Source organism: Chaetomium tenue (assembly GCF_020726465.1).
Source record: "Chaetomium tenue strain MPI-SDFR-AT-0079 chromosome Unknown F5144scaffold_6, whole genome shotgun sequence".
NCBI classification, from domain to species: Eukaryota; Fungi; Ascomycota; class Sordariomycetes; order Sordariales; family Chaetomiaceae; genus Chaetomium; species Chaetomium tenue.
In genome coordinates, this window is record NW_027117334.1 from 3,023,778 (window position 1) to 3,041,846 (window position 18,069).

The following is an 18,069-nucleotide window of genomic DNA, read 5'->3' on the forward strand; positions in this document are numbered from 1 at the left end:
TCCGGTACATGATGCCGTCCCGCTCCGGAGACGAAGAAGCCATGGTGGCCTTTCGATGGTGTCCTATCCCACAATGATCAATCGTATCATCTTCAGGTAACTATCTGAATGCATGAGCCGGTGCCAATCCGGTTGTTGTCGAGCATCTGTTAGTCTCAGGACAACACAGGTGTCTCGACAGCGCCGGAGCGGCTGAGATTATACGGCAGTAACTTGATCTGGATAATACCAGCGAAAGGATCATGCTTCTTGTCTCTCCTTCCTCTGCAGTGGCAGAATCCTAACTCTCGCAGATAACCCCCAACACCAACAGCAATGGCTCCCTCGGCAATCTCTCCCGCCCAGCAGCACGCGCAGCTCGCCTTTGCCTCCAAGAAGGTCAAGGATGCCGCTGCCCTCGTTGAGGACCGCACCGACGATGGCCTGACCAAGTCCCTGAACGAGATGATGGGCAGCTGGGACAACTTCACCTTTGCCCCCATTCGCGAGAGCACCGTCTCGCGCGCCATGACCCGTCGCTGTAAGCCGTCCCATTTTAGCCAAGCCATACACGCCATCTCGGACGCCTGACTAACAAACCCAGACTTTGCCGACCTCGACACGCACGCCGAGTCCGACATCGTCATCGTCGGCGCCGGCTCCTGCGGCCTGTCGGCGGCCTACACGCTGGGCACGCTCCGCCCGGACCTGCGCATCACCATCATCGAGGCGGGCGTCGCCCCCGGCGGCGGCGCGTGGCTGGGCGGCCAGCTGTTCAGCGCCATGGTGATGCGCAAGCCGGCCGACGTGTTCCTGCGCGAGATCGGCGTGCCCTTCGAGGACGAGGGCGACTACGTGGTCGTCAAGCACGCCGCGCTCTTCACCAGCACCGTCATGTCCAAGGTGCTGGCCATGGACAACGTCAAGATGTTCAACGCCACCACCGTGGAGGACCTGATCACGCGTCCTGATGAGGATGGTGAGGGTGTCCGGATTGCGGGCGTCGTTACCAACTGGACCCTGGTGTCGATGCACCACGACGACCAGAGCTGCATGGACCCCAACACCATCAACGCTCCCGTCATCATCTCCACCACCGGTCACGACGGTAAGCCACCTTCTACTGCTGTAATCTCAAAAGACATTGGACGCTAACACCAGAAACCACAGGCCCCTTCGGCGCCTTCTCGGTCAAGCGCCTGGTCAGCATGAAGCAGCTGGAGCAGCTCGGCGGCATGCGCGGGCTGGACATGCAGCGGGCCGAGGACGCCATCGTCAAGAACACGCGCGAGATCGTGCCGGGCCTGATCGTCGGCGGCATGGAGCTGTCCGAGATCGACGGCGCCAACCGCATGGGCCCGACCTTCGGCGCCATGGCCCTCAGCGGCGTCAAGGCGGCCGAGGAGGCCCTCCGCGTGTTTGACCTGCGCAAGAAGCAGAACGATCTGTGAGGGGGAGGGGTGTGTGTGGTGGCGGTGGTATGGTTGCACATTAGGTTCCGTCTTGAGGATCTGTCTTTAGTCGGTCGCTATGAACTAGGCCGGGGGTACATGAGGACACTCCTTGCACCGTACATCGACAATGAAATCTGCTTTGAACCGTACAAGAACACAACACAGTGATGTGACTACAATTCTATCGCCTTTACTCCATCGCAAACAAAAAGCCGCACCAAACCACTCTGTCAATCTCTCATCTACGGCCATGGTACACTCACACCTTTTCCCCTTCCCCTCTCCCTTACTTCACCTTCCTCCCTTTCCCTCCCTTTTCCTCTCCTCACTTGCTTCCCTTCCCTAAACCCTCTCCCTCTCCCTCTCCTCCTCCCTCTTCACAACCTCCCCCCCCACCACCCCCACCGCCCTGACCAACCCCTCCACCGTCCCCCTCAACGTCAACGCATTCACCACCACCCTCAAAAACGCCCCCCTCTCCCCCGGCGCATAATCCACCATAAACCCCCTCCCCACCAACCCCTCCACCACCGCCCTCGTCCTCCCCGTATTCACCCCCCCATCACCAACGGGCCTAAAATAAAAACAAACCTGCAAACACGCCGGCGGCCGTTCCGACACCAGCTCCAGCTCCGGCTCCGCCACAACCAGCTCCGCCAGGTAGGCGGCTGTGGCGAAGGCCTGGTCGATCTGGGCTGCGAAGCCGGCTTGCCCGTGGTAGATCCAGCTGAGGGCGAGTTTGAGGCTGTCGGCGCGGCGGCCGCATTGCAGGGTGAGATCCGCGAGGTCCCAGGGGTGGTTGTCGTCGGGGGAGGGAGAGGAGAGGGAGGGGGGGATCGGGGTGGTGGTGCCGTTGGTGGGTGGGGGGGTGAGCTCGGAGGTGGGTTCGGTGGTTGCGGTGTGGAAGAGGTAACCCGCGGGGAGGGTGTTGGCGCGGTGGAAGACGGCGGTGTCCGGGCCGAGGAGGAAGGAGCAGGTGACGGGGACGTTGAGCATCTTGTGCGGGTTGACGGTGAGGGAGTGGGCGCGGTGGGAGCCGGCGAGCTTGTGGCGGTGCGTCGGGGAGAAGATGGCTGGCCCGCCCCAGCTCGCGTCGATGTGCATCCAGAGGTTGAACTCGGCGCAGATGTCGGCGATCGCCTCGAAGGGGTCGTAGGAGCCGAGCACGGTCGTGCCGGCCGTGGCGTTGACATAGAGGGGGGTCTTGCCTTCGGATTGGGCGCGCTGGATGAGGGTGCGCAGGGCCGAGGGGTCCATCCGGCCGGTTGCGTCGACGGGGACGGTCCAGACTGAGGCGGAGCCCAGGCCGCAGGTTACGGCGGCTTTTTCGACTGAGTAGTGGCCGTGGACGCTGGTGAAGAGGATGAGGGGCCCGGGGGCGCCGCTGTTGCCTTGGGTTTTGCATTCCGGGTAGAGCGTGTTGCGGGCGATGACGATGGAGGTCAGGTTGGAGGAGCTTCCGCCTTGGCAGGTCACGCCTCCGGCGCGGGGGCCGGTGAAGCCAAAGAGGTTTGCGAGAGACTTGGCTGTGTGCTTTTCGATGACGGTCAGGGCCGGCGAGACTTGGTAGACGTGCACCTTCATCGTGTTAGTCAGGGGTATCTCCTCGGGCTCGGGGGCTCAGGGGTAATGCCCCCAGCAACCCGCTTACATTGGTGTTCAGGGCGGCTAGAAGGAGCTCAGAAGCTACGCCAACCTGGTACGATAGTTAGAAGAGGAAGATATTAGTGATAATGGGCTAGGAGACCAAACCGGATTGGTGCTGGCATACAGCTTGTCCATGAACCCCTGGTCCCACGTATTGACGCTATACTTGAGGATATCCTTGATAGTCTCAAGCAAGCCTTCTTCACCCCGGCCTTTCCCTTCGGGTAGGTTAAGGGCTAGTTCCCGGACCAAGTCCTCGGGCCTCTTAGCGTTGACGAGGGTATTTTTGACAACTCCCTGTGCGTTCGGGAGAAGCTCACCGGCTGCCCTGGACGGGATTGCCTCATCCGCCTCCCGAACGAAGGGTACTATCAGGGCTTTTACGGCATCAATGAGCTACCAAGATGTCAGTGCTGTGCTCGCGTGGGGGGTACAGGACCCACCACTTACATGCTCGACCTCATCGGCCCTGTTTAGGGTCTTGGCCCCATTTGTTGCATCCATCTTTAGTTCCTGATACAAATCTGGGGATGGTATCAACAATGGGGTTGGGGTGGAGGGGTGGAGGGGTGTAGGGAGGGAACGGGGCCAATGTCAGGGAGTCATACTTAAGTAAGCTCTCGAATTTTGCTCACTGGGACGGTCTAGGAGCCGGATGGTCGGGATCTTACTCCCCACGCCCCACGTGTCGCCGCGGCCGGCCCGGACTAGACCCCACAGTCATGACAAGCCGAAAAAGGAGGATAGCCGGAAACCGGAGTTCTTGGCATTTGAGGATATTAATGTAGTGGTGTGGCCCACTCTTCTCCTCTTACACAATGGTTTTTAACCGCTCACTCTCTCATAAGTGTACCCTCGGCTACCCAAGCGTGGGCGTTAGCATGGCGTTGCGGTTTCCCCAGCCGATCCTCACTCAGCTCCCACGGCTCCTCATAGTCCTCAAACCCGGATATCCTGTCCGATCCAGCATTTCGGAATCTTCCTGGGGTGGCTCCTAATATGGAACTGCCCCAGATAAGCCGGACATGATCACCTCCTCAGACTCCTTCAGCTTTGACCTAACAAGCCACTCATGTACCTAAATCCCGATCCAGTAAGCTTCATGCGTCTAGCTAGGACATGATGCATGTGTATCCCAGATTTTGGCAGAGTCCTGCCGACAGCTCGGTATACAAAAACAGCAGTATTCCCTACGCCGCACCCCTCACTCCTTTTCCACCGGTTTGCGCCCCAGCTTCTCCAACAATGCTATCACCTGCGGCCCCCTCTCCTTGTGGGTGGGATGGTCAAGGAAATACCTGGTCAGTGGCATATACTTGTTCGGGGGAGGATTTCCCCACGTTTTCAGCACCCATTCGGCGGCTAGCTCTTGGTTGTCCAGCCAGCTCCGGGGAATCCATCTTGCCCAAGGGCCACCGTCCTCTTGAAAGTCCAAGCACCGTGATATTCCGGGACAATCTTCCCCGCAACGTTAGGTACGGGTTGCATGGTTTTGTAAGCCCAGGCCTCCACCGCATAGTCGGAATCAGCGAGGGTCATGAAGTCCCAGCCCACATCCCGATCCTCGAATGGGTAGGAAAGGCCATCGTAGATTTTGGCCACGTATTGCACAGCCTTGTCTTGATCCAGGTAACCAATAACCACATGGGTGCCGCCTTGGTCGATCCCGACACGCCGCAGGGTTTTCGTGCCTGTGATGGTGAAGCTGTGCTCAGTCACGGATGGCGGCGGGGCGGTTTCCAAAGGCGGGTATTGAAGGGCGAATGCGACACGTTCGACAGGCACATTCTCTGGCCAAACCGACACTTTCGGTCGCGGGTTTGGTCCGTAAGCTCCGCCAAATGGTTCTGGCGGGACATGAGGCCGGATGCGAAACTGGGCGCCCTTGTGGTATGGGGTAGAGGAATGCGTTGTTGTTGCATCTAAGGTCATGTCGAGAGCAATATACGGGGAATAACCAAAAAATGCAGCTATAGGTAGTGCAGTGGGAGAGGGATGAGACGGCGAGAATGTCGATAGTTGAAGTTTTGAACCGGACGACAAAAACAGAGTGATATTAGAGGGAAGGGGGGGGGGGTGCGTGGTTGGCTGAGAGAGAGAGAGATAGAGAGCGAAAGTGATTACCCCCAACGCGTGAGTGTGCCGTGAGGCTTCGGTTTGTAGCTTAGGTTAGGTACCTATTTTGTTTTCGAGGTTCAGGTTTGTTGGTTCAAGTTGGTTGGTTGTTCCACTCAGTCCAGTCGTTTACATGCATGTAACCAACCGCAAAGCCGCTCGCAACAAAGACTGGAAGAGAGTTGGATTCAGTGGCAAATGCATTAAGATAGAATAGATTGATAAATCGGCTTGTGAAACAAGTACACTTAACCTAGGCTCCCTGGCGCGGATCAACAGTGGTGCGGAGGATGTAGGTATCTTAATTCTTAAACTCGGTGGCAGGGCAGCGGGAACGGTTATTCCTGCGGGCCCCTGTTAAGCTGTGACGGAGAACAAACCATGGGATTTCGCTACAAACTCGGGAGTAGAAGGGCGATAGAAAACCGTGGGCAGACCAGCGTGACCGAGAAATTCAGAAAACTAGGGGTCAAATTGGCCTTCGGAGTAAAGGGTGTCGAAAATAGTCGGCCCAAGCACGCGTGGTGGCAACCTTAGACGTCGAGGCAAGAAGAGGAAGCACGACCCCGAGGAAGAGGATTCAGCTTGAAGCATTCTGGTTTTTGAATTTTTGAACCCTAGAAAGGGTTTAGGTGAGTAGGTACCTTACTTTACTCAAGGAGCTAAGGTAGGTACCTACCTACTTAGGTACCTATCCAAACCTCTCAACTATCAATCGCCCTACGCATCTCCTATCTTGATGAAATTCAACTGATACCTATATAGTAAACACTGCCTGCCTCAACATGACGTTGTCAATGATATCATTGGTGCCTGGCTAACTTGTAAGTGGCAAAAATTGTGGATGCCATCATATGATCAATTCATGGGCCACCTCAGCCCATTTACATACCAACCCCAATTAAAAATCTACTGATAACATTCAATTACAGACCGAAAATGCCAAGCAGCAAAGGCATCCCCACCGATCCGGAACTCCGCGAGCACCTCAAAGAAGGTAAGGCAACTATCCCGTAGGCAACAGGTTGTATCGTCATTGAATTTCGCTTTCATCGACAGAGATCCAGCAAGAGCCCAACAAATCCGGAGATGGCAAGGGGCAGTGGGCAGCTTGGAAGGGGATGAAGCTGGCGAGGGAGTATGAGGCGCATGGCGGTAGCTACGAGAACGATCCTGGGTCCAAGAACGAGCCGAAGACGGGTGCGCCCGTGGCCAAGAGTGAGAGCAAGAAGCATGAGGAGTTGGCAGGGTAACTAGCATTGAGTTGTGCCTGTCATTGTACGAACTCAATTATAGATTTATTGAATCTGTCTGTCCACCGGCAAGATTTCCGCTGGCTAGCTGCATCTAAACAAACCGGATGGTGGCCGGACTGAACTCAATGATGGTGAGCACCATGGCTCTTAGCGCCCCCCGTCGCTTCTATGACTTCATCCAACAACAACGGGTGGTTATATAACGCCATCCATCTCATCTTCAACCGTTCACCCAACAACGACTGGTCATATAAAGCCATCCATCGCCCCCTAAAACAAGGCCATCCATCTCTCCTTCATTAATCCCACACCCATGAAAGCCATTCACTCCACCTTCATCAGCCCCACACATTGTTCACAAAATGGCTCCCAAGGCGCAGACGGAGAATAACACGCGCCCCCATGTCGTCTCCCGCCATCATCTTGGCCATCTACCACCCGAGTTGTTCGACAAGATCATGTTCGAGATCAACACCGTGGGCGACCTCGCCCAGTTCATTGCCACGGCCTGCTTCGTGTACCACCGCTTCAGGGTTCAACGACGGGCCGTCCTTTTCCGCGTCCTGCACAACGAGCTGGGCCCGGTGCTGGCTGACGCAAGGTTCCTCTTTATACTGCCTTGCTCGCGCTCCAGAGACGCCGCCCAACATCTCGGATGGCTGCACGCTATGACCGAGATATACCACAAGATGCTCCAAAGTGGTATATCACTGCACCCCGCGGCCACCCCCCCGCTCGAGGAGCTCAACGGGCTCTGCCGCACCCTTCTCCAGATCAACCTCCTCGCCGACATCTACGTCACAGCGCGGCTCGCATCATTCGACCACGGCGGCGGGGCCAAGACGCCCGCTACGGCACCCCTCTCTCCCTCCGAGCGGCGGCGGCTCATCCGCAGCCTCTACCGCCGCGAGATGCTGTGCCACGTCTGGGCCGCGGGCGGCCACTCACGCGAGCTATCCCTGGAGCAAATCGCCGCCATCAGCAACCAGAGCACGCACGAGGGCGTGGCGCTGGGCCTCTTCGGCACGCTCGAGCCCTGGGAGCTGCAGCAGATCGACCACGTCGACGTCTTCCTCACCCACCTGTGTCTGGTGCTCGTGCACGGCCACGACCTACAACAACAGCAGCGGGCCGGCCAAAAACCCGAGCGCCTGCTGTGCCGCAAGCTCACTGACCTGCTCACCGACCTGCACCGGCTCGTCCCGCTCGCCCGGGCCCACCGCGGCGTGGTCGAGCGCGCGGCCCGCGACCAGCTCACGCCGGACTTCGCGGGCGTCTACGGCGAGGAGGTGAACGAGTGCCAGGTGCCCCCGCTGCAGAGCTGGTGGCAGGGGAGCCGGTGGGGCAACTACCCGGCGCCGGCCAGGGACGAGTGGGACTGGGACTGGGACGAGGCGGCGGCGGTGCTCTACGCCGGGGAAGGGCTGGACGTGGCGCCGTGCGCGTGGCTGGAGGCGCTGCGCGGGCGGGACATCAACCAGTTCGGGGAGAGGCTGTGCCAGCTTCGCCAGCGGATGTGGAGACGTCTCGATGAGATGCCGCCGCAGGGCCGGGCCGGGTTGTTGGACCGCTGGAGGTATGCTGGGTTTTGTCTGTGGGACCGGGAACGGGTTGAGGCGTTGAAGGGGCTGGGTGCGTTTGGGGGGCAGTTGAGGAATGGATGGGTTTTGGCACACTACTATTATGAGCTGCCTGATGGGACGCTGGTAGAAAATGAAAAAAATCGGTAAAGTTGTGAAGGATTTTCCACTGAAGAATCTGGGATAAAGTTTGGATTGCTGTTCTAGAGTCCACCTTCAAAACGATGGCCGGCTCTTCCCGGACGGAAAGGGCAAAGAGAACAACTAATTGTTAATGGTTAATGAGACGCTTTATTTTCTACGATTTCGTCCTACAAGAGATAAATAAAAAGAATCCTGAGGAATCCGGAATATTCGAGATTCACATCGGCAACATGAGCATCCTTCAACCGAGGCCGTCGGCGATGTGCGTACACAGTACAAGAAGTAGGGAGTGGAACTTAATAACTCCATTGAATCGGTGACGTTCGGGATGGGAGGTTGTTCTGCTTCCATACCTTACCTAATCCGGCCTAGTTCATCCTTCGCACGCCGCCAAAATAGTTACCAAAGTCGCGGCACTTGGCCAAACACGACGCGTGCGGCACGCCATTTGACGGCAAACCGCCAACCAGTCAACCCCTGTCGCAAAGCTTCGGCATCCGATCGTCGTCTCGCACGCGCGGTCAGACATTGACTTCTCTTACCCGTTGCGCAGAAACCTTCAACCCACGCGTCGCACAATTCCCCGCGCAACCTCCCATCGAAAAGATCTACACGCATCCACCCGCGGCAACCGCCCTTGCGGACCGGCGCGCGCGCCACAATCGATCGTCACGAAGCCGATCGCCGCCAAAAAGAAAGAGAACCGCCCCTTAAAAAAAAGAAGAAAAGAAAAAAAAAAAACAATGAAACCCTCACACACCCCCTCCGCGTCCGACGCCTCCCAACCCCCCGTCCCCATCTCCATCACCATCTGCGGCGACGGCGGCTGCGGCAAGTCCTCCATCACGCTCCGCCTGGTCCGCAGCCAATGGACCAGCGAGTACGACCCAACGATCGAAGACAGCTACAGCGTGACGCGGCGACTCGACGGCGCCGTGTACCACCTATCCCTCACCGACACCGCCGGCCAGGAAGAATACCGCGGCATGTGGGCGTCCTCCAACCTCGGCGCCGACGCCTTCCTGCTCGTCTACGACATCACCGCCCCACACTCCCTCGACGCCCTCGACTACTTCAACGAGCTCATCGACATGGAGGCCGAGACCCGCCTCGACAACGCCGAGCGCGCCCGCCGCGCGGGGCTGTCCCCCACCACCAACCTCACCACCAACCTCCCCAACGGCGGCGCGGGCTCCGGCGGCAAGACCGTCCCGCCGATCAAGATGGTCGCGGGCAACAAGTGTGACCTGGCCGAGGCGCGGCGCGTGCCGGCGGCGGCGGGGCTGGAGTGGGCGCGGGCGCGCGGGTGTGGGTTCATGGAGACGAGCGCGCGGCTGGAGGTGAATGTGGAGGAGACGTTTGCGCTGATTGTGAGGCGGGTGGAGGAGGCGAGGCGGGGGGCGGAGAGGGGTGGTGGTGGTGGTGGTGGGGGTGGGGAGGGTGAGTTGGTGGCGAATAGTCGGGGGATGACCAAGCCGTTGACGCCGTTGCCGCCGGCGGGGGAGGATGATGAGGAGGGTAAAGAGAAGGATGGGAGGAGGAAGCTGGGGGTGAGGGGGCCGAAGATGCAGGGGGATCGCGTGGGGGATGGTGGTGGGCGGTTCTGGAAGAAGTTGCGCTGCTGGTAGGGCCGGCTGTGCCACGGGACTTCTGGGGTCGGAGGGGGTGCGAAGCTTGTGAAGCGTGGGGGACGTGCCAAGATAGTGAAGGATGATATCAGGGTCGTGAAGGGGGTTTCGGTATTCCGGGTCCGGGATGGGAGGGGATCGGGGATCTTGATGGTTTATTGCAGGGAGTTGGGAACAATGCTTTTCGGTCGGGGCTGGGGAGCGCGCGCAGAGATACCACGGTTGGCTGTGTTCTGGTTGCGGGGGGCACCATGATCTGTTTCTTCCCTTGGCTGGAGTTGCTGTCGGGTCAGGCAGTGTACCGATAATTGTTGGCGTTGCTGGGATTATTGACAAGGAGGAGCGGCCTTCGTCTGGGTGGGCGTGGTACACCGGTGGCATGTTTTGATTCGTTGCCTGTATTTATGATGTTAATTGTCCGTGGTGCTGCTCTCTGCTAGAGACGGCTGTAATTGAAAGTCTGGCTCTATTGCCTTGTATTATAGCAGTTCTAAATCACTGGATACGATGGAACATGAGATCCTCCACGTGGAAACTCGTTGGCCAGCATGTAGCAATGGGCGTTGGCGTCTGAGAACGAAGCATGCGCCCACGACCCCCGTTGCCCAGTCCCGGCCATACCTGACTCGAGCAGCCGTTTACCTCGAGCCCAACCCAAACCTACCGTTTAACCTTTACCCAAACCGTACTCCTCAAGCCAGAACCGTGTATTACCATGAACCACCACCCCACCCCTGCCTTACCCCCGTATGCCTCTAAACCTTCTAGGCCTGTGAACTCCAGCCCCTCCATCCCCGTCGAGAACTCCGCCTCGCCATCACTCCTCCGTCCCATCCACCCAATCCCGCCACTGCTTGAACTCGGCATACTCCAAGCCCACCTTCCTCCCCTGGTAGCGCACAACATTGAGCTCAACCTCCTCCCACCTATCCTTCCTACCCATCCACCCCGCCTTGCGCATCAGACTAACCAGCGTCTCCTCCTTGGTCCACCCCTGCTCCACCGCCACATCCGGGAGGTAGGTCGCGCCATACCGCCGCCCGTTATAGCGGAACGAGATGCGCAGGCCGTGCACGCCGAGCTCCCAGTCGGCGGCGTCGGCGGCGTCCTCAAAGTCGGTCAGCAGGGTGACGGCGACGGCCAGCGAGGGCAGCTCCGCGGCGCGCACGGGGTTGAAGCGCGTGTCCTGCAGCGCCGAGATCACCGCGTACGACGACAGGCCCTCCTCCAGCGGCTGCGCCTCGAACGTGCCGATGCACCCGCGCAGCGCGTGCTCGCCGCTGTGTTGTGAGACCGTGTTCCACGTGACGAAGAGCGGGGATTCTGTGGGGCCGCTGTCCTCGTCCTCGTCGGCTGCGGTGAGGATGGAGGAGGTGGAGGTGGCCGGGGTATCGGGGCTGAGGGAGAGCGTGCTGTTGGATGCTGAGGAGGTGCCGGAGGAAGAGGAGCTTTCGGTAACGCGGCGGAGTGCGGGCAGGCGCTTGGAGGGCTTGCTGCCGTCGGCGGTGGCATCGGCTTCGACGGAGCGGTTGTACTCGGACCATGACTTTTGCACCTCGGCTAGGGACATGGGCTCGCGTTTCTCGAGATTGGCCGCTAGAGCCTCGAAGCAGAACAGGCAGTGCGCAGTAGTGGCCATGTTGACGTGGGTGGGCTTGGTCGTGTCGCTTATTGCGGCGGGGGAATCAAAGTGAATCTCGCAAGGTCGAAAAGACCAATATTGTGATTTTTGAAGCGACGACGACGCAAGCCGACCCCGGATATGCCGGGAAACTCGGGGAATGGAAGTTTGGATGTGCAGCTCAGAGGGAAGAGGTGAAGGAGGGGCAAGAGGGGCAGCCCGGAAGAAGCATATGGGGGTGGGGCTGGCGGAGCTGGGCCATCAAGGTGGTGCGGGGCAGAGCGGGCTTTGCTGGCAAGGCGATGTCAAGATCGCGCTTGTCTTGGGAATCGCCCCACCTGACGACGCCTTTGTGAACTGGGCGAGTTGTGAGAAGAGGAGATTACATAGGCCGATGACGCCTAGGAAGTTCCTCACTCATACTTGAAATCGTCATCGAAGGGAGTAGGGAGTAGATGGAGCAAGTTACAAATGAATATTAATTGCTTAATTACCTCAGTTATTCCGCTTTTCTTTACAGTTCGGCTGTATAGTCCTTCCTCTTTAAAGCAGCCGAAAATACCAAGCATCGGGACGGCATTTCGATATCCCTAAATGTCAAGACTTGCGAGAGCTGTTTTGAGGCAAAGTTTGTTTACTTGGGAGAAATCAGGCCATCATAATGGCATGTGATGCTCAGCTCGTCCAAAGTTCCAGAACTCGATGATCGGAGTCTTGGTCCGGTAGTGTTGCCAGTTCCTAACAGCTGCTGCCAGCTGCCCGCCCCCAAGCATTATCGCTGCTGCTTGTTTCACCTTTTTCTCCTCATATCATCGCTCTCCCAACTACAAACACAGATGGACCGAATGCTTGCCACTGGCGCGTCACGTTTCGCGGGAAGAGATAGGCCGTTTTGGACTTCAAGGATCCTGCGACACGGAAGTGGAGATCCGCTCTCGACTTCTCAAACACCAAGGACGGGTTTACGCCTTCCGAATACACTTGCTCACCGAAGCGCGGCTCTTTCCAATGCAACCCCTCGACCAAGCCACTCTACCGGTTTCACCCCCCTGCCCCAAAAGCTTCGCTCGCCTTGGCTCCGCCCATAGACCTCTCCAGACCTTTCGTCCCAAGAATTTAAGCTCGTTTTGCCTGCCAGGGGCATTCAAGCTTAACGGCGGCCCCGTAGCATTCAGCGCTACATCGTGGGTTAGCGGTTGAGGTTACGTACGCTGGAAGTCCAGATACTGCACCCCGTTGTCTCAGATGGACGTCGGTTTAGTGAAAGTTCACTTCCTGCTTCTTCGCCTCATCGAAACACCGGGGTAGATTGAAACCCCAGGATCTTGGAAGACGTTCCTGGCCAACCTTGACAGGGCTATCGAAGCTGGGAAGTGATCATCTCTTTTGGTATGCGTTCCTGAAACGTCTCTTGTCTATCAGGCATTGCGGATCCTGATCGTCGAGGTGGCGCTTGAGCAGTCAAGTACTTAATGCCTTCTTACTTGGCTCATCCCGTCTTCTACTCTCCCATGCCCCAACGCCTTTCTTTCCAACTCCTCTCTTTCCACATCCAGCCTACAGTCTTTGCTCGTCGCCGGCCGACACATTCGTTTCTTTCTTCGCACATCTTCACTCCGCAGCTATCCCGTACGCATCTTAATCAGTCAACATGAAGTTCACCATCGCCACCGTTCTTGCTTTCGCCACCATGGCCCTTGCCTACCCGGCGGTAGAGCGCGATGGTATGTCTCCAACGGCACGAAATTGAGATGAATTTTGACTAACATTTTCCTCAGCGCCCGTCAAGCGCCAGAACGCCGTGACTGTCGACGTCTCGCAGCCGGCCATGTCGGACCAGACTGGGAATGTCATCGCCTTTGATGCCGCGAAGGTCTACCAAGACGCGGCCGCCAAGGGTATCTGATCAGCCATCGCCACCCTACAAGATGAGGCACAACCCACACCGATTTCAGCCGTTCTCAGCAGGATACCTGCTCATGGACACGACGCTCGGAATCATACGATGACCACATTCGTCAGTCTGTGGCTGCGATAATCAAATGGCAATATTCGGGAGGAGTTTAGACTGCGGCCAGTCTTGGCCGGAAGGCCGGACTCGGCTATTTTTGGTTGGATAGCGTTCGGGAATAGGATACAGGAAGCTTTGGGAGCGCTGGTTTATCAATATATATTCTATCCACGACAATGTGTCGTGTTGTTTTTTTGGCCACCATCACATCCGGGGAAGCTCGGTATCCCCCCTGCTCGTGCTGCCTTCGTCTCTGACCGTTGGATGGATGGAAGGGATCGTCCCATATCCTTACTCACCATCCCTTGCACAACCCACTGTGTAAGCTTACATCTGTACTCGTTAGGGCATACACAACCCTAACCCTCAATCTTCAACTCGCACTTTCACCACCGCACTGATCACCAAATGAGACCTCGGAGCATTCGGAGTGGGGACCAACAAACAGAAATAGCTGCAGTTGGCCGGGGCTCAGCTCACGACGACCCCACATATTGACCAATATGCATGGGGTTGACAGCCAGCTTCTGCCCTTTGGGTGTTGGCGCCTGAAGAGCTGAAGGATTTCTGCATGCCAGCTCTTCGGGGCCCTGTTGTGGGCGCCACTTTTCTTTTCGTCTGACGATGGGGTTTAAATCAGACAAGTCCCCGGATTCTTGGATTTTCGGGGATTCCTCACTTTGATGATCCGGGCCGTTCCTTCACCCTGCCGCAGCGATAAGTTCAGACCTGCGCCCCGCGAGCGCGTTGACTGGACGGTTGGTTGTTGTTGTTGAGTTGGACTGTTGGAGTTTTGGATGAAATACGAATAGTGCCCAGCGACTTCACCCCACCTCAGCCCGAGCATAACATGGCCTCGTCGCTCGACCTCGACCAGGTGCTCTACGCACGCGCAGGATGGCGCAAGGCCATCTTGATTCCGCTATGGATCTTCCAGGTCACGGTGTTACTGGGCCTGATGGGCATATTTGCGTACCGTCTGGCCGAGACATTCGAGCATTATGAGGAACACGACAAGTTGGGCGAGATGCCCATCGTCGAGGTTGTGTACGTCGCCAGCTGCCTTGCTTGTCTACGACTCCCGTGCGAACTTCTGCTAACATAACCCCCTACTTTGTGCAGCTGGGAAGCCACCAACGTCGGTTTCAACCTCATCGCCCTGCTCCTCAACATCCTCGAAATCGCGCGCAAGGCTACCGAACGGCTAACGCCCTTCACCATGGTCTGCACCCACGTCATCAAGCTCACCCTAGCCTTCGCCGTGCTCGCCCTCGACATCGTCGCCTACCTACAACGCATCGACGGGCACTACTCAACCATCGGCCTCTCCCTCGACTGCGGTCTACTGTAGCTAGCCCTCCCCCCCTTCACCCCTCCCCCCATCATATCCTAACTAACCACCCCCCCTCCTCCAGCGCCGCAACCCTCATCACATTCACCTACTCCCTCATCACCTACCGCCGCCTGCTCAAATACGACGAATACAACCTCACCGCCAACGCCCAAGCCCGCGGCTTCGTCCCCGGCGACGAAGGCCTCGAGCTCGGCCCCAACACCACACGAAACCTCGGCCTCAACAACGCCAGCGCCGGCCAAACCACCGGCATCACCACCACGCGCACCACTGAGCTGCGCTACTCGGACTACCCCTCCCAAACCCAACAACTCCAACGCCCAGGCTTCTCCACCACCACCGTCGCCGCCAGCACCATCAGCGCCGCCAGCACGGGCACCTTCGCCACCGCGCAGGCCACGCCCGCCCCGTCGCCGTCGCCGTCGGGGTCGGTGCTGAAGAGGGAGGTGGATCGCGCGATGGGGGCGGAGTTTGGGTGGAGTACGCCGCCTGGTGGTGGTCACGATGCGGCTGCGGTGAACCGGGCGGGGAGTGTGGTGGTTGGCGGGGGGCGGGTGGCGGTGCATAGTGGGCCGGCGGTGGTGGCGACGCCGGGGGTGGGGGGGGGAGCGGATGGGTTGCAGAGGCAGCATAGTTGGGTTACGGAAAGGGGGGTGGTGGCGGATGACGGGGATGATGGGGAGGAGGGGGTGGTTATGGGGGGGGTGGGGTTGGGGGTTAGTGGTGCTGGGACTGGGGGTGCGGGGAGGGGGAGGGAGAGGGAGGAGGATGAGGATGCGCTTTTGCCGAGGAAGTGAGCGGGAGGTTGGGGATGGGGACCTGTTTTGGAGAGGATGTTTTTTCTTTTTGGATGGGATGGAGTTTGGGTTCGTTTTTGGGTTGGGTTGGATTCAGCGCTGGATTTGGATGGTATGTATGGCTTTGGATGCGTATATCTTAAAATTATGGTAATGTCAAATCCAATGACATACCCTACTTTCACTTCACCCCCATACCTCCCCTACCACAACCCCCTCCCCCCTTCCCTCAGTTTAATCACCTCGCCTTCCACCTCACCCGCCCAACCCACTCCCCAAACCTTCTCACCTCCTCCGCCTCCAACAGCCTCTCCACCGTATAATACTCCCTCGCCAACACCTCATGCCCCGCAAACCGGTGCACAAACCTATGACACGCCCCGCACAGCCACGCCACGTTCTGCAGCTGGTCGGCGCGGTGCCACCCGCGCTTGACCACCTTGTCGTGCACCATGCGCGGGATCAGGTGGTGGTAGCTCAGGTTGATCCAGTCGCGCCCGCAGATCTCGCAGCCCGCCGCGTCGGCCTTGGTGGACGCCGGCGGCGGCGGTGCCGCCGTCGTGGTGCTGATGTAGGCGCTGAGCACGGGGGCGAGGAATTGCGCGGGGGAGGGGAGGTTGGAGGGCGTGCTGGGCGGCGCGGTGATGCCGTAGGTGGCGAGGGAGTCGGGGATGGAGGGGTCCAGCGTGTGGAGGAGCGTGGTGGTGCGCTCGGCGGTGAGGGGGAGCGGGTAGAGGGTGCTTGCGAAGTGGGGGTTGTCGATCCAGGCGTGGTAGGTTAGGGATTGGAGGTCGGGGGGGAGGGCGAGGAAGGTGGCGGTTGCGATGTAGGAGGTGAAGTCGGCTAGGTCGTCTGCTGAGGGGTCGGTGTCGGTGGTGTCTGGTGAGGTTGGCGGTGAGGAGTTGGTGGGCTTCTTTTTGGAGCGTCGTTTAGGTTTGGGCTTGGGTTTGGTGAAGGGGGTGGCGATGCGCTCGATCAGGAAAGAGGAGAGGATATCGCGGAATTGCTCATAGTTGGTGTTGTATTCTTCGGGAATTACTTCCGACATGATGGTTGAGTTAGCTAAGTTTAGTTGAGTGAGGCTTGGCTTGATATGAGATGAGTGTGAATGGGATTAGATTAATACTGAGATCTGGGGATGCGAGGTGGACGACGTTCAAATATACTTGTAAGTCAACACGACCCCTGAAACCCTGATCCCGACTACTACCCCGGCCCAGCCCGGATGTCGATCCCGCCTCGGCCAGCCATTCCCCGCATTCGGCCCCGCCAGATTGGCTCCGGCGTCCAGCTCCGGAGCTGACTCACTCACCGCGCCAGTATCGCAGTCTCGGCCAACAGAAACGGACAAACAGCACCAACCACCATGACGGTCATCGCCTTTGACCTCTACGGCACCCTGCTCTCGACCGAATCCATCGCCGGTGAACTTGCCAAGATCGTCGGCGATGAGCACAGCAACACCCTAGCTGCCCTCTGGCGGCGCTATCAACTCGAATACACCTGGCGCAGTAACAGCATGGGTAAGTAAGCACCTAACCGAGTGCTAGTTGAGCAAGCATCGGCATCATCATCAATTTCCATCGAATTCCCTCCCATTCGCCGCCCAGTCACCCCGTCACCCATCCACCCAGTCAAACCAACCACTTACACAATTCCCCCCTGCGCTACGCCAAGTAGCTAACCCGACCCACCAACCACCACCCAGCAAGCGACTACCAGTCCTTCGAAACCCTCACGCGCGCGTCCCTCTTACACGCCGCCGCCGAGCTCTCCCTCCCACTAACCCCCACCGAAACCGAGCACCTCCTCTCAGCCTACAACGCCCTCCCCGTCTTCCCCGACGTCCCCGCCGCCTTCGAAACCATCCGCACCTTCCAAACCACCACCACCACCACCTCAACCCAAACCAATCCCCCCCACCACCACCCCCTCACCACCTACCTCTTCAGCAACGGCAGCCACCACACCATCTCCGCCAGCATTCTCGCCTCGCCCGGCCTAGCCGCCTGCGCCGCGGTATGGGACGGGGTAGTCAGCGTGGAGGACGTGCGCGTGTACAAGCCGTCGGCGCGGGCGTACGCGTACCTGCTGGAGCGGGTGCGGCGGCCGGGGACTGACGTGTGGCTGGTGAGTTCGAACCCGTTTGATGTGGTCGGGGCGCTGGCGGCTGGGTTGCGGGCGGCGTGGGTGGATCGGGCTGGGAAGGGGTGGGTGGATCGGTTGGGGGAGGGGGTGGGGGGGTTGAGGCCGGAGGTGGTGGGGCGGGGGGTGGATGAGGTGGTCGGGGAGGTTTTGAGGAGGGTTGGTGAGGGGGAGTGAAGGTGTGTTAGGTCGTGTACCTAGGTTTGTGTACTTTATTTGTGGTGGACTGGTTGTTAGGTGGGTTGGGTTGGTAAGAATGCTCGATTAGTTTGCTCATAATACATAACTAGGTTCAGTCTACATAGCCGTTAAAGGGTAACCCCGTCCCAAAAGAATAT

At 58.6% G+C, this 18,069-nt stretch overlaps 10 protein-coding genes across 10 annotated transcripts; 6 read left to right on the forward strand and 4 right to left on the reverse strand.

Moving 5' to 3' along the window:
- Positions 1 to 76: 76 nt before the first annotated feature.
- Positions 77 to 1,603, forward strand: F5144DRAFT_364111 (thiazole biosynthetic enzyme, mitochondrial precursor). The gene is made up of 3 exons (XM_066784420.1): positions 77 to 520; positions 584 to 1,087; positions 1,150 to 1,603. The coding sequence occupies exons 1-3, from the start codon at positions 316 to 318 to the stop codon at positions 1,428 to 1,430; spliced, it is 990 nt and encodes a 329-aa protein (XP_066640247.1). The 5' UTR covers positions 77 to 315; the 3' UTR covers positions 1,431 to 1,603.
- On the reverse strand, positions 1,596 to 3,831 carry F5144DRAFT_539738 (pyridoxal phosphate-dependent transferase). The gene is made up of 4 exons (XM_066787129.1): positions 3,531 to 3,831; positions 3,186 to 3,476; positions 3,085 to 3,129; positions 1,596 to 3,011 (listed from the first exon to the last, which is right to left on the reverse strand). Exons 1-4 carry the CDS (start codon positions 3,582 to 3,584, stop codon positions 1,776 to 1,778), a joined length of 1,626 nt encoding a protein of 541 aa, XP_066640248.1. The 5' UTR covers positions 3,585 to 3,831; the 3' UTR covers positions 1,596 to 1,775.
- Positions 3,832 to 4,442: 611 nt separating this feature from the next.
- F5144DRAFT_606010 (uncharacterized protein) lies at positions 4,443 to 5,012 on the reverse strand (the record flags this gene model as incomplete). Its single annotated transcript, XM_066791469.1, has 1 exon — positions 4,443 to 5,012. One exon carries the CDS (start codon positions 5,010 to 5,012, stop codon positions 4,443 to 4,445), a length of 570 nt encoding a protein of 189 aa, XP_066640249.1.
- Positions 5,013 to 6,091: 1,079 nt separating this feature from the next.
- On the forward strand, positions 6,092 to 6,482 carry F5144DRAFT_632851 (uncharacterized protein). Its single transcript, XM_066792514.1, has 2 exons — positions 6,092 to 6,192; positions 6,255 to 6,482. The coding sequence occupies exons 1-2, from the start codon at positions 6,135 to 6,137 to the stop codon at positions 6,446 to 6,448; spliced, it is 252 nt and encodes an 83-aa protein (XP_066640250.1). The 5' UTR covers positions 6,092 to 6,134; the 3' UTR covers positions 6,449 to 6,482.
- F5144DRAFT_518670 (uncharacterized protein) lies at positions 6,483 to 10,234 on the forward strand. Its single transcript, XM_066786668.1, has 3 exons — positions 6,483 to 8,177; positions 8,318 to 8,428; positions 8,900 to 10,234. Exons 1-3 carry the CDS (start codon positions 6,814 to 6,816, stop codon positions 9,801 to 9,803), a joined length of 2,379 nt encoding a protein of 792 aa, XP_066640251.1. The 5' UTR covers positions 6,483 to 6,813; the 3' UTR covers positions 9,804 to 10,234.
- F5144DRAFT_583501 (AMMECR1 domain-containing protein) lies at positions 10,235 to 11,617 on the reverse strand. The gene has a single exon (XM_066789563.1). The coding sequence runs from the start codon at positions 11,440 to 11,442 to the stop codon at positions 10,621 to 10,623; it is 822 nt and encodes a 273-aa protein (XP_066640252.1). The 5' UTR covers positions 11,443 to 11,617; the 3' UTR covers positions 10,235 to 10,620.
- Positions 11,618 to 12,794: 1,177 nt separating this feature from the next.
- Positions 12,795 to 13,396, forward strand: F5144DRAFT_364659 (uncharacterized protein). The gene is made up of 2 exons (XM_066784421.1): positions 12,795 to 13,148; positions 13,203 to 13,396. The coding sequence occupies exons 1-2, from the start codon at positions 13,076 to 13,078 to the stop codon at positions 13,328 to 13,330; spliced, it is 201 nt and encodes a 66-aa protein (XP_066640253.1). The 5' UTR covers positions 12,795 to 13,075; the 3' UTR covers positions 13,331 to 13,396.
- Positions 13,397 to 13,868: 472 nt separating this feature from the next.
- F5144DRAFT_539750 (uncharacterized protein) lies at positions 13,869 to 15,383 on the forward strand (the record flags this gene model as incomplete). The annotated part of the gene is made up of 3 exons (XM_066787130.1): positions 13,869 to 14,482; positions 14,558 to 14,782; positions 14,851 to 15,383. Coding segments are annotated over exons 1-3 (954 nt in total), but the record flags the coding sequence as incomplete, so codon positions are not given.
- A 130-nt stretch (positions 15,384 to 15,513) lies between these two features.
- On the reverse strand, positions 15,514 to 16,838 carry F5144DRAFT_583506 (uncharacterized protein). The gene has a single exon (XM_066789564.1). The coding sequence runs from the start codon at positions 16,632 to 16,634 to the stop codon at positions 15,825 to 15,827; it is 810 nt and encodes a 269-aa protein (XP_066640255.1). The 5' UTR covers positions 16,635 to 16,838; the 3' UTR covers positions 15,514 to 15,824.
- On the forward strand, positions 16,738 to 17,908 carry F5144DRAFT_658366 (HAD-like domain-containing protein; the record flags this gene model as incomplete). The annotated part of the gene is made up of 2 exons (XM_066793207.1): positions 16,738 to 17,109; positions 17,295 to 17,908. Exons 1-2 carry the CDS (start codon positions 16,953 to 16,955, stop codon positions 17,906 to 17,908), a joined length of 771 nt encoding a protein of 256 aa, XP_066640256.1. The 5' UTR covers positions 16,738 to 16,952.
- Between the last annotated feature and the right edge of the window lie 161 nt (positions 17,909 to 18,069).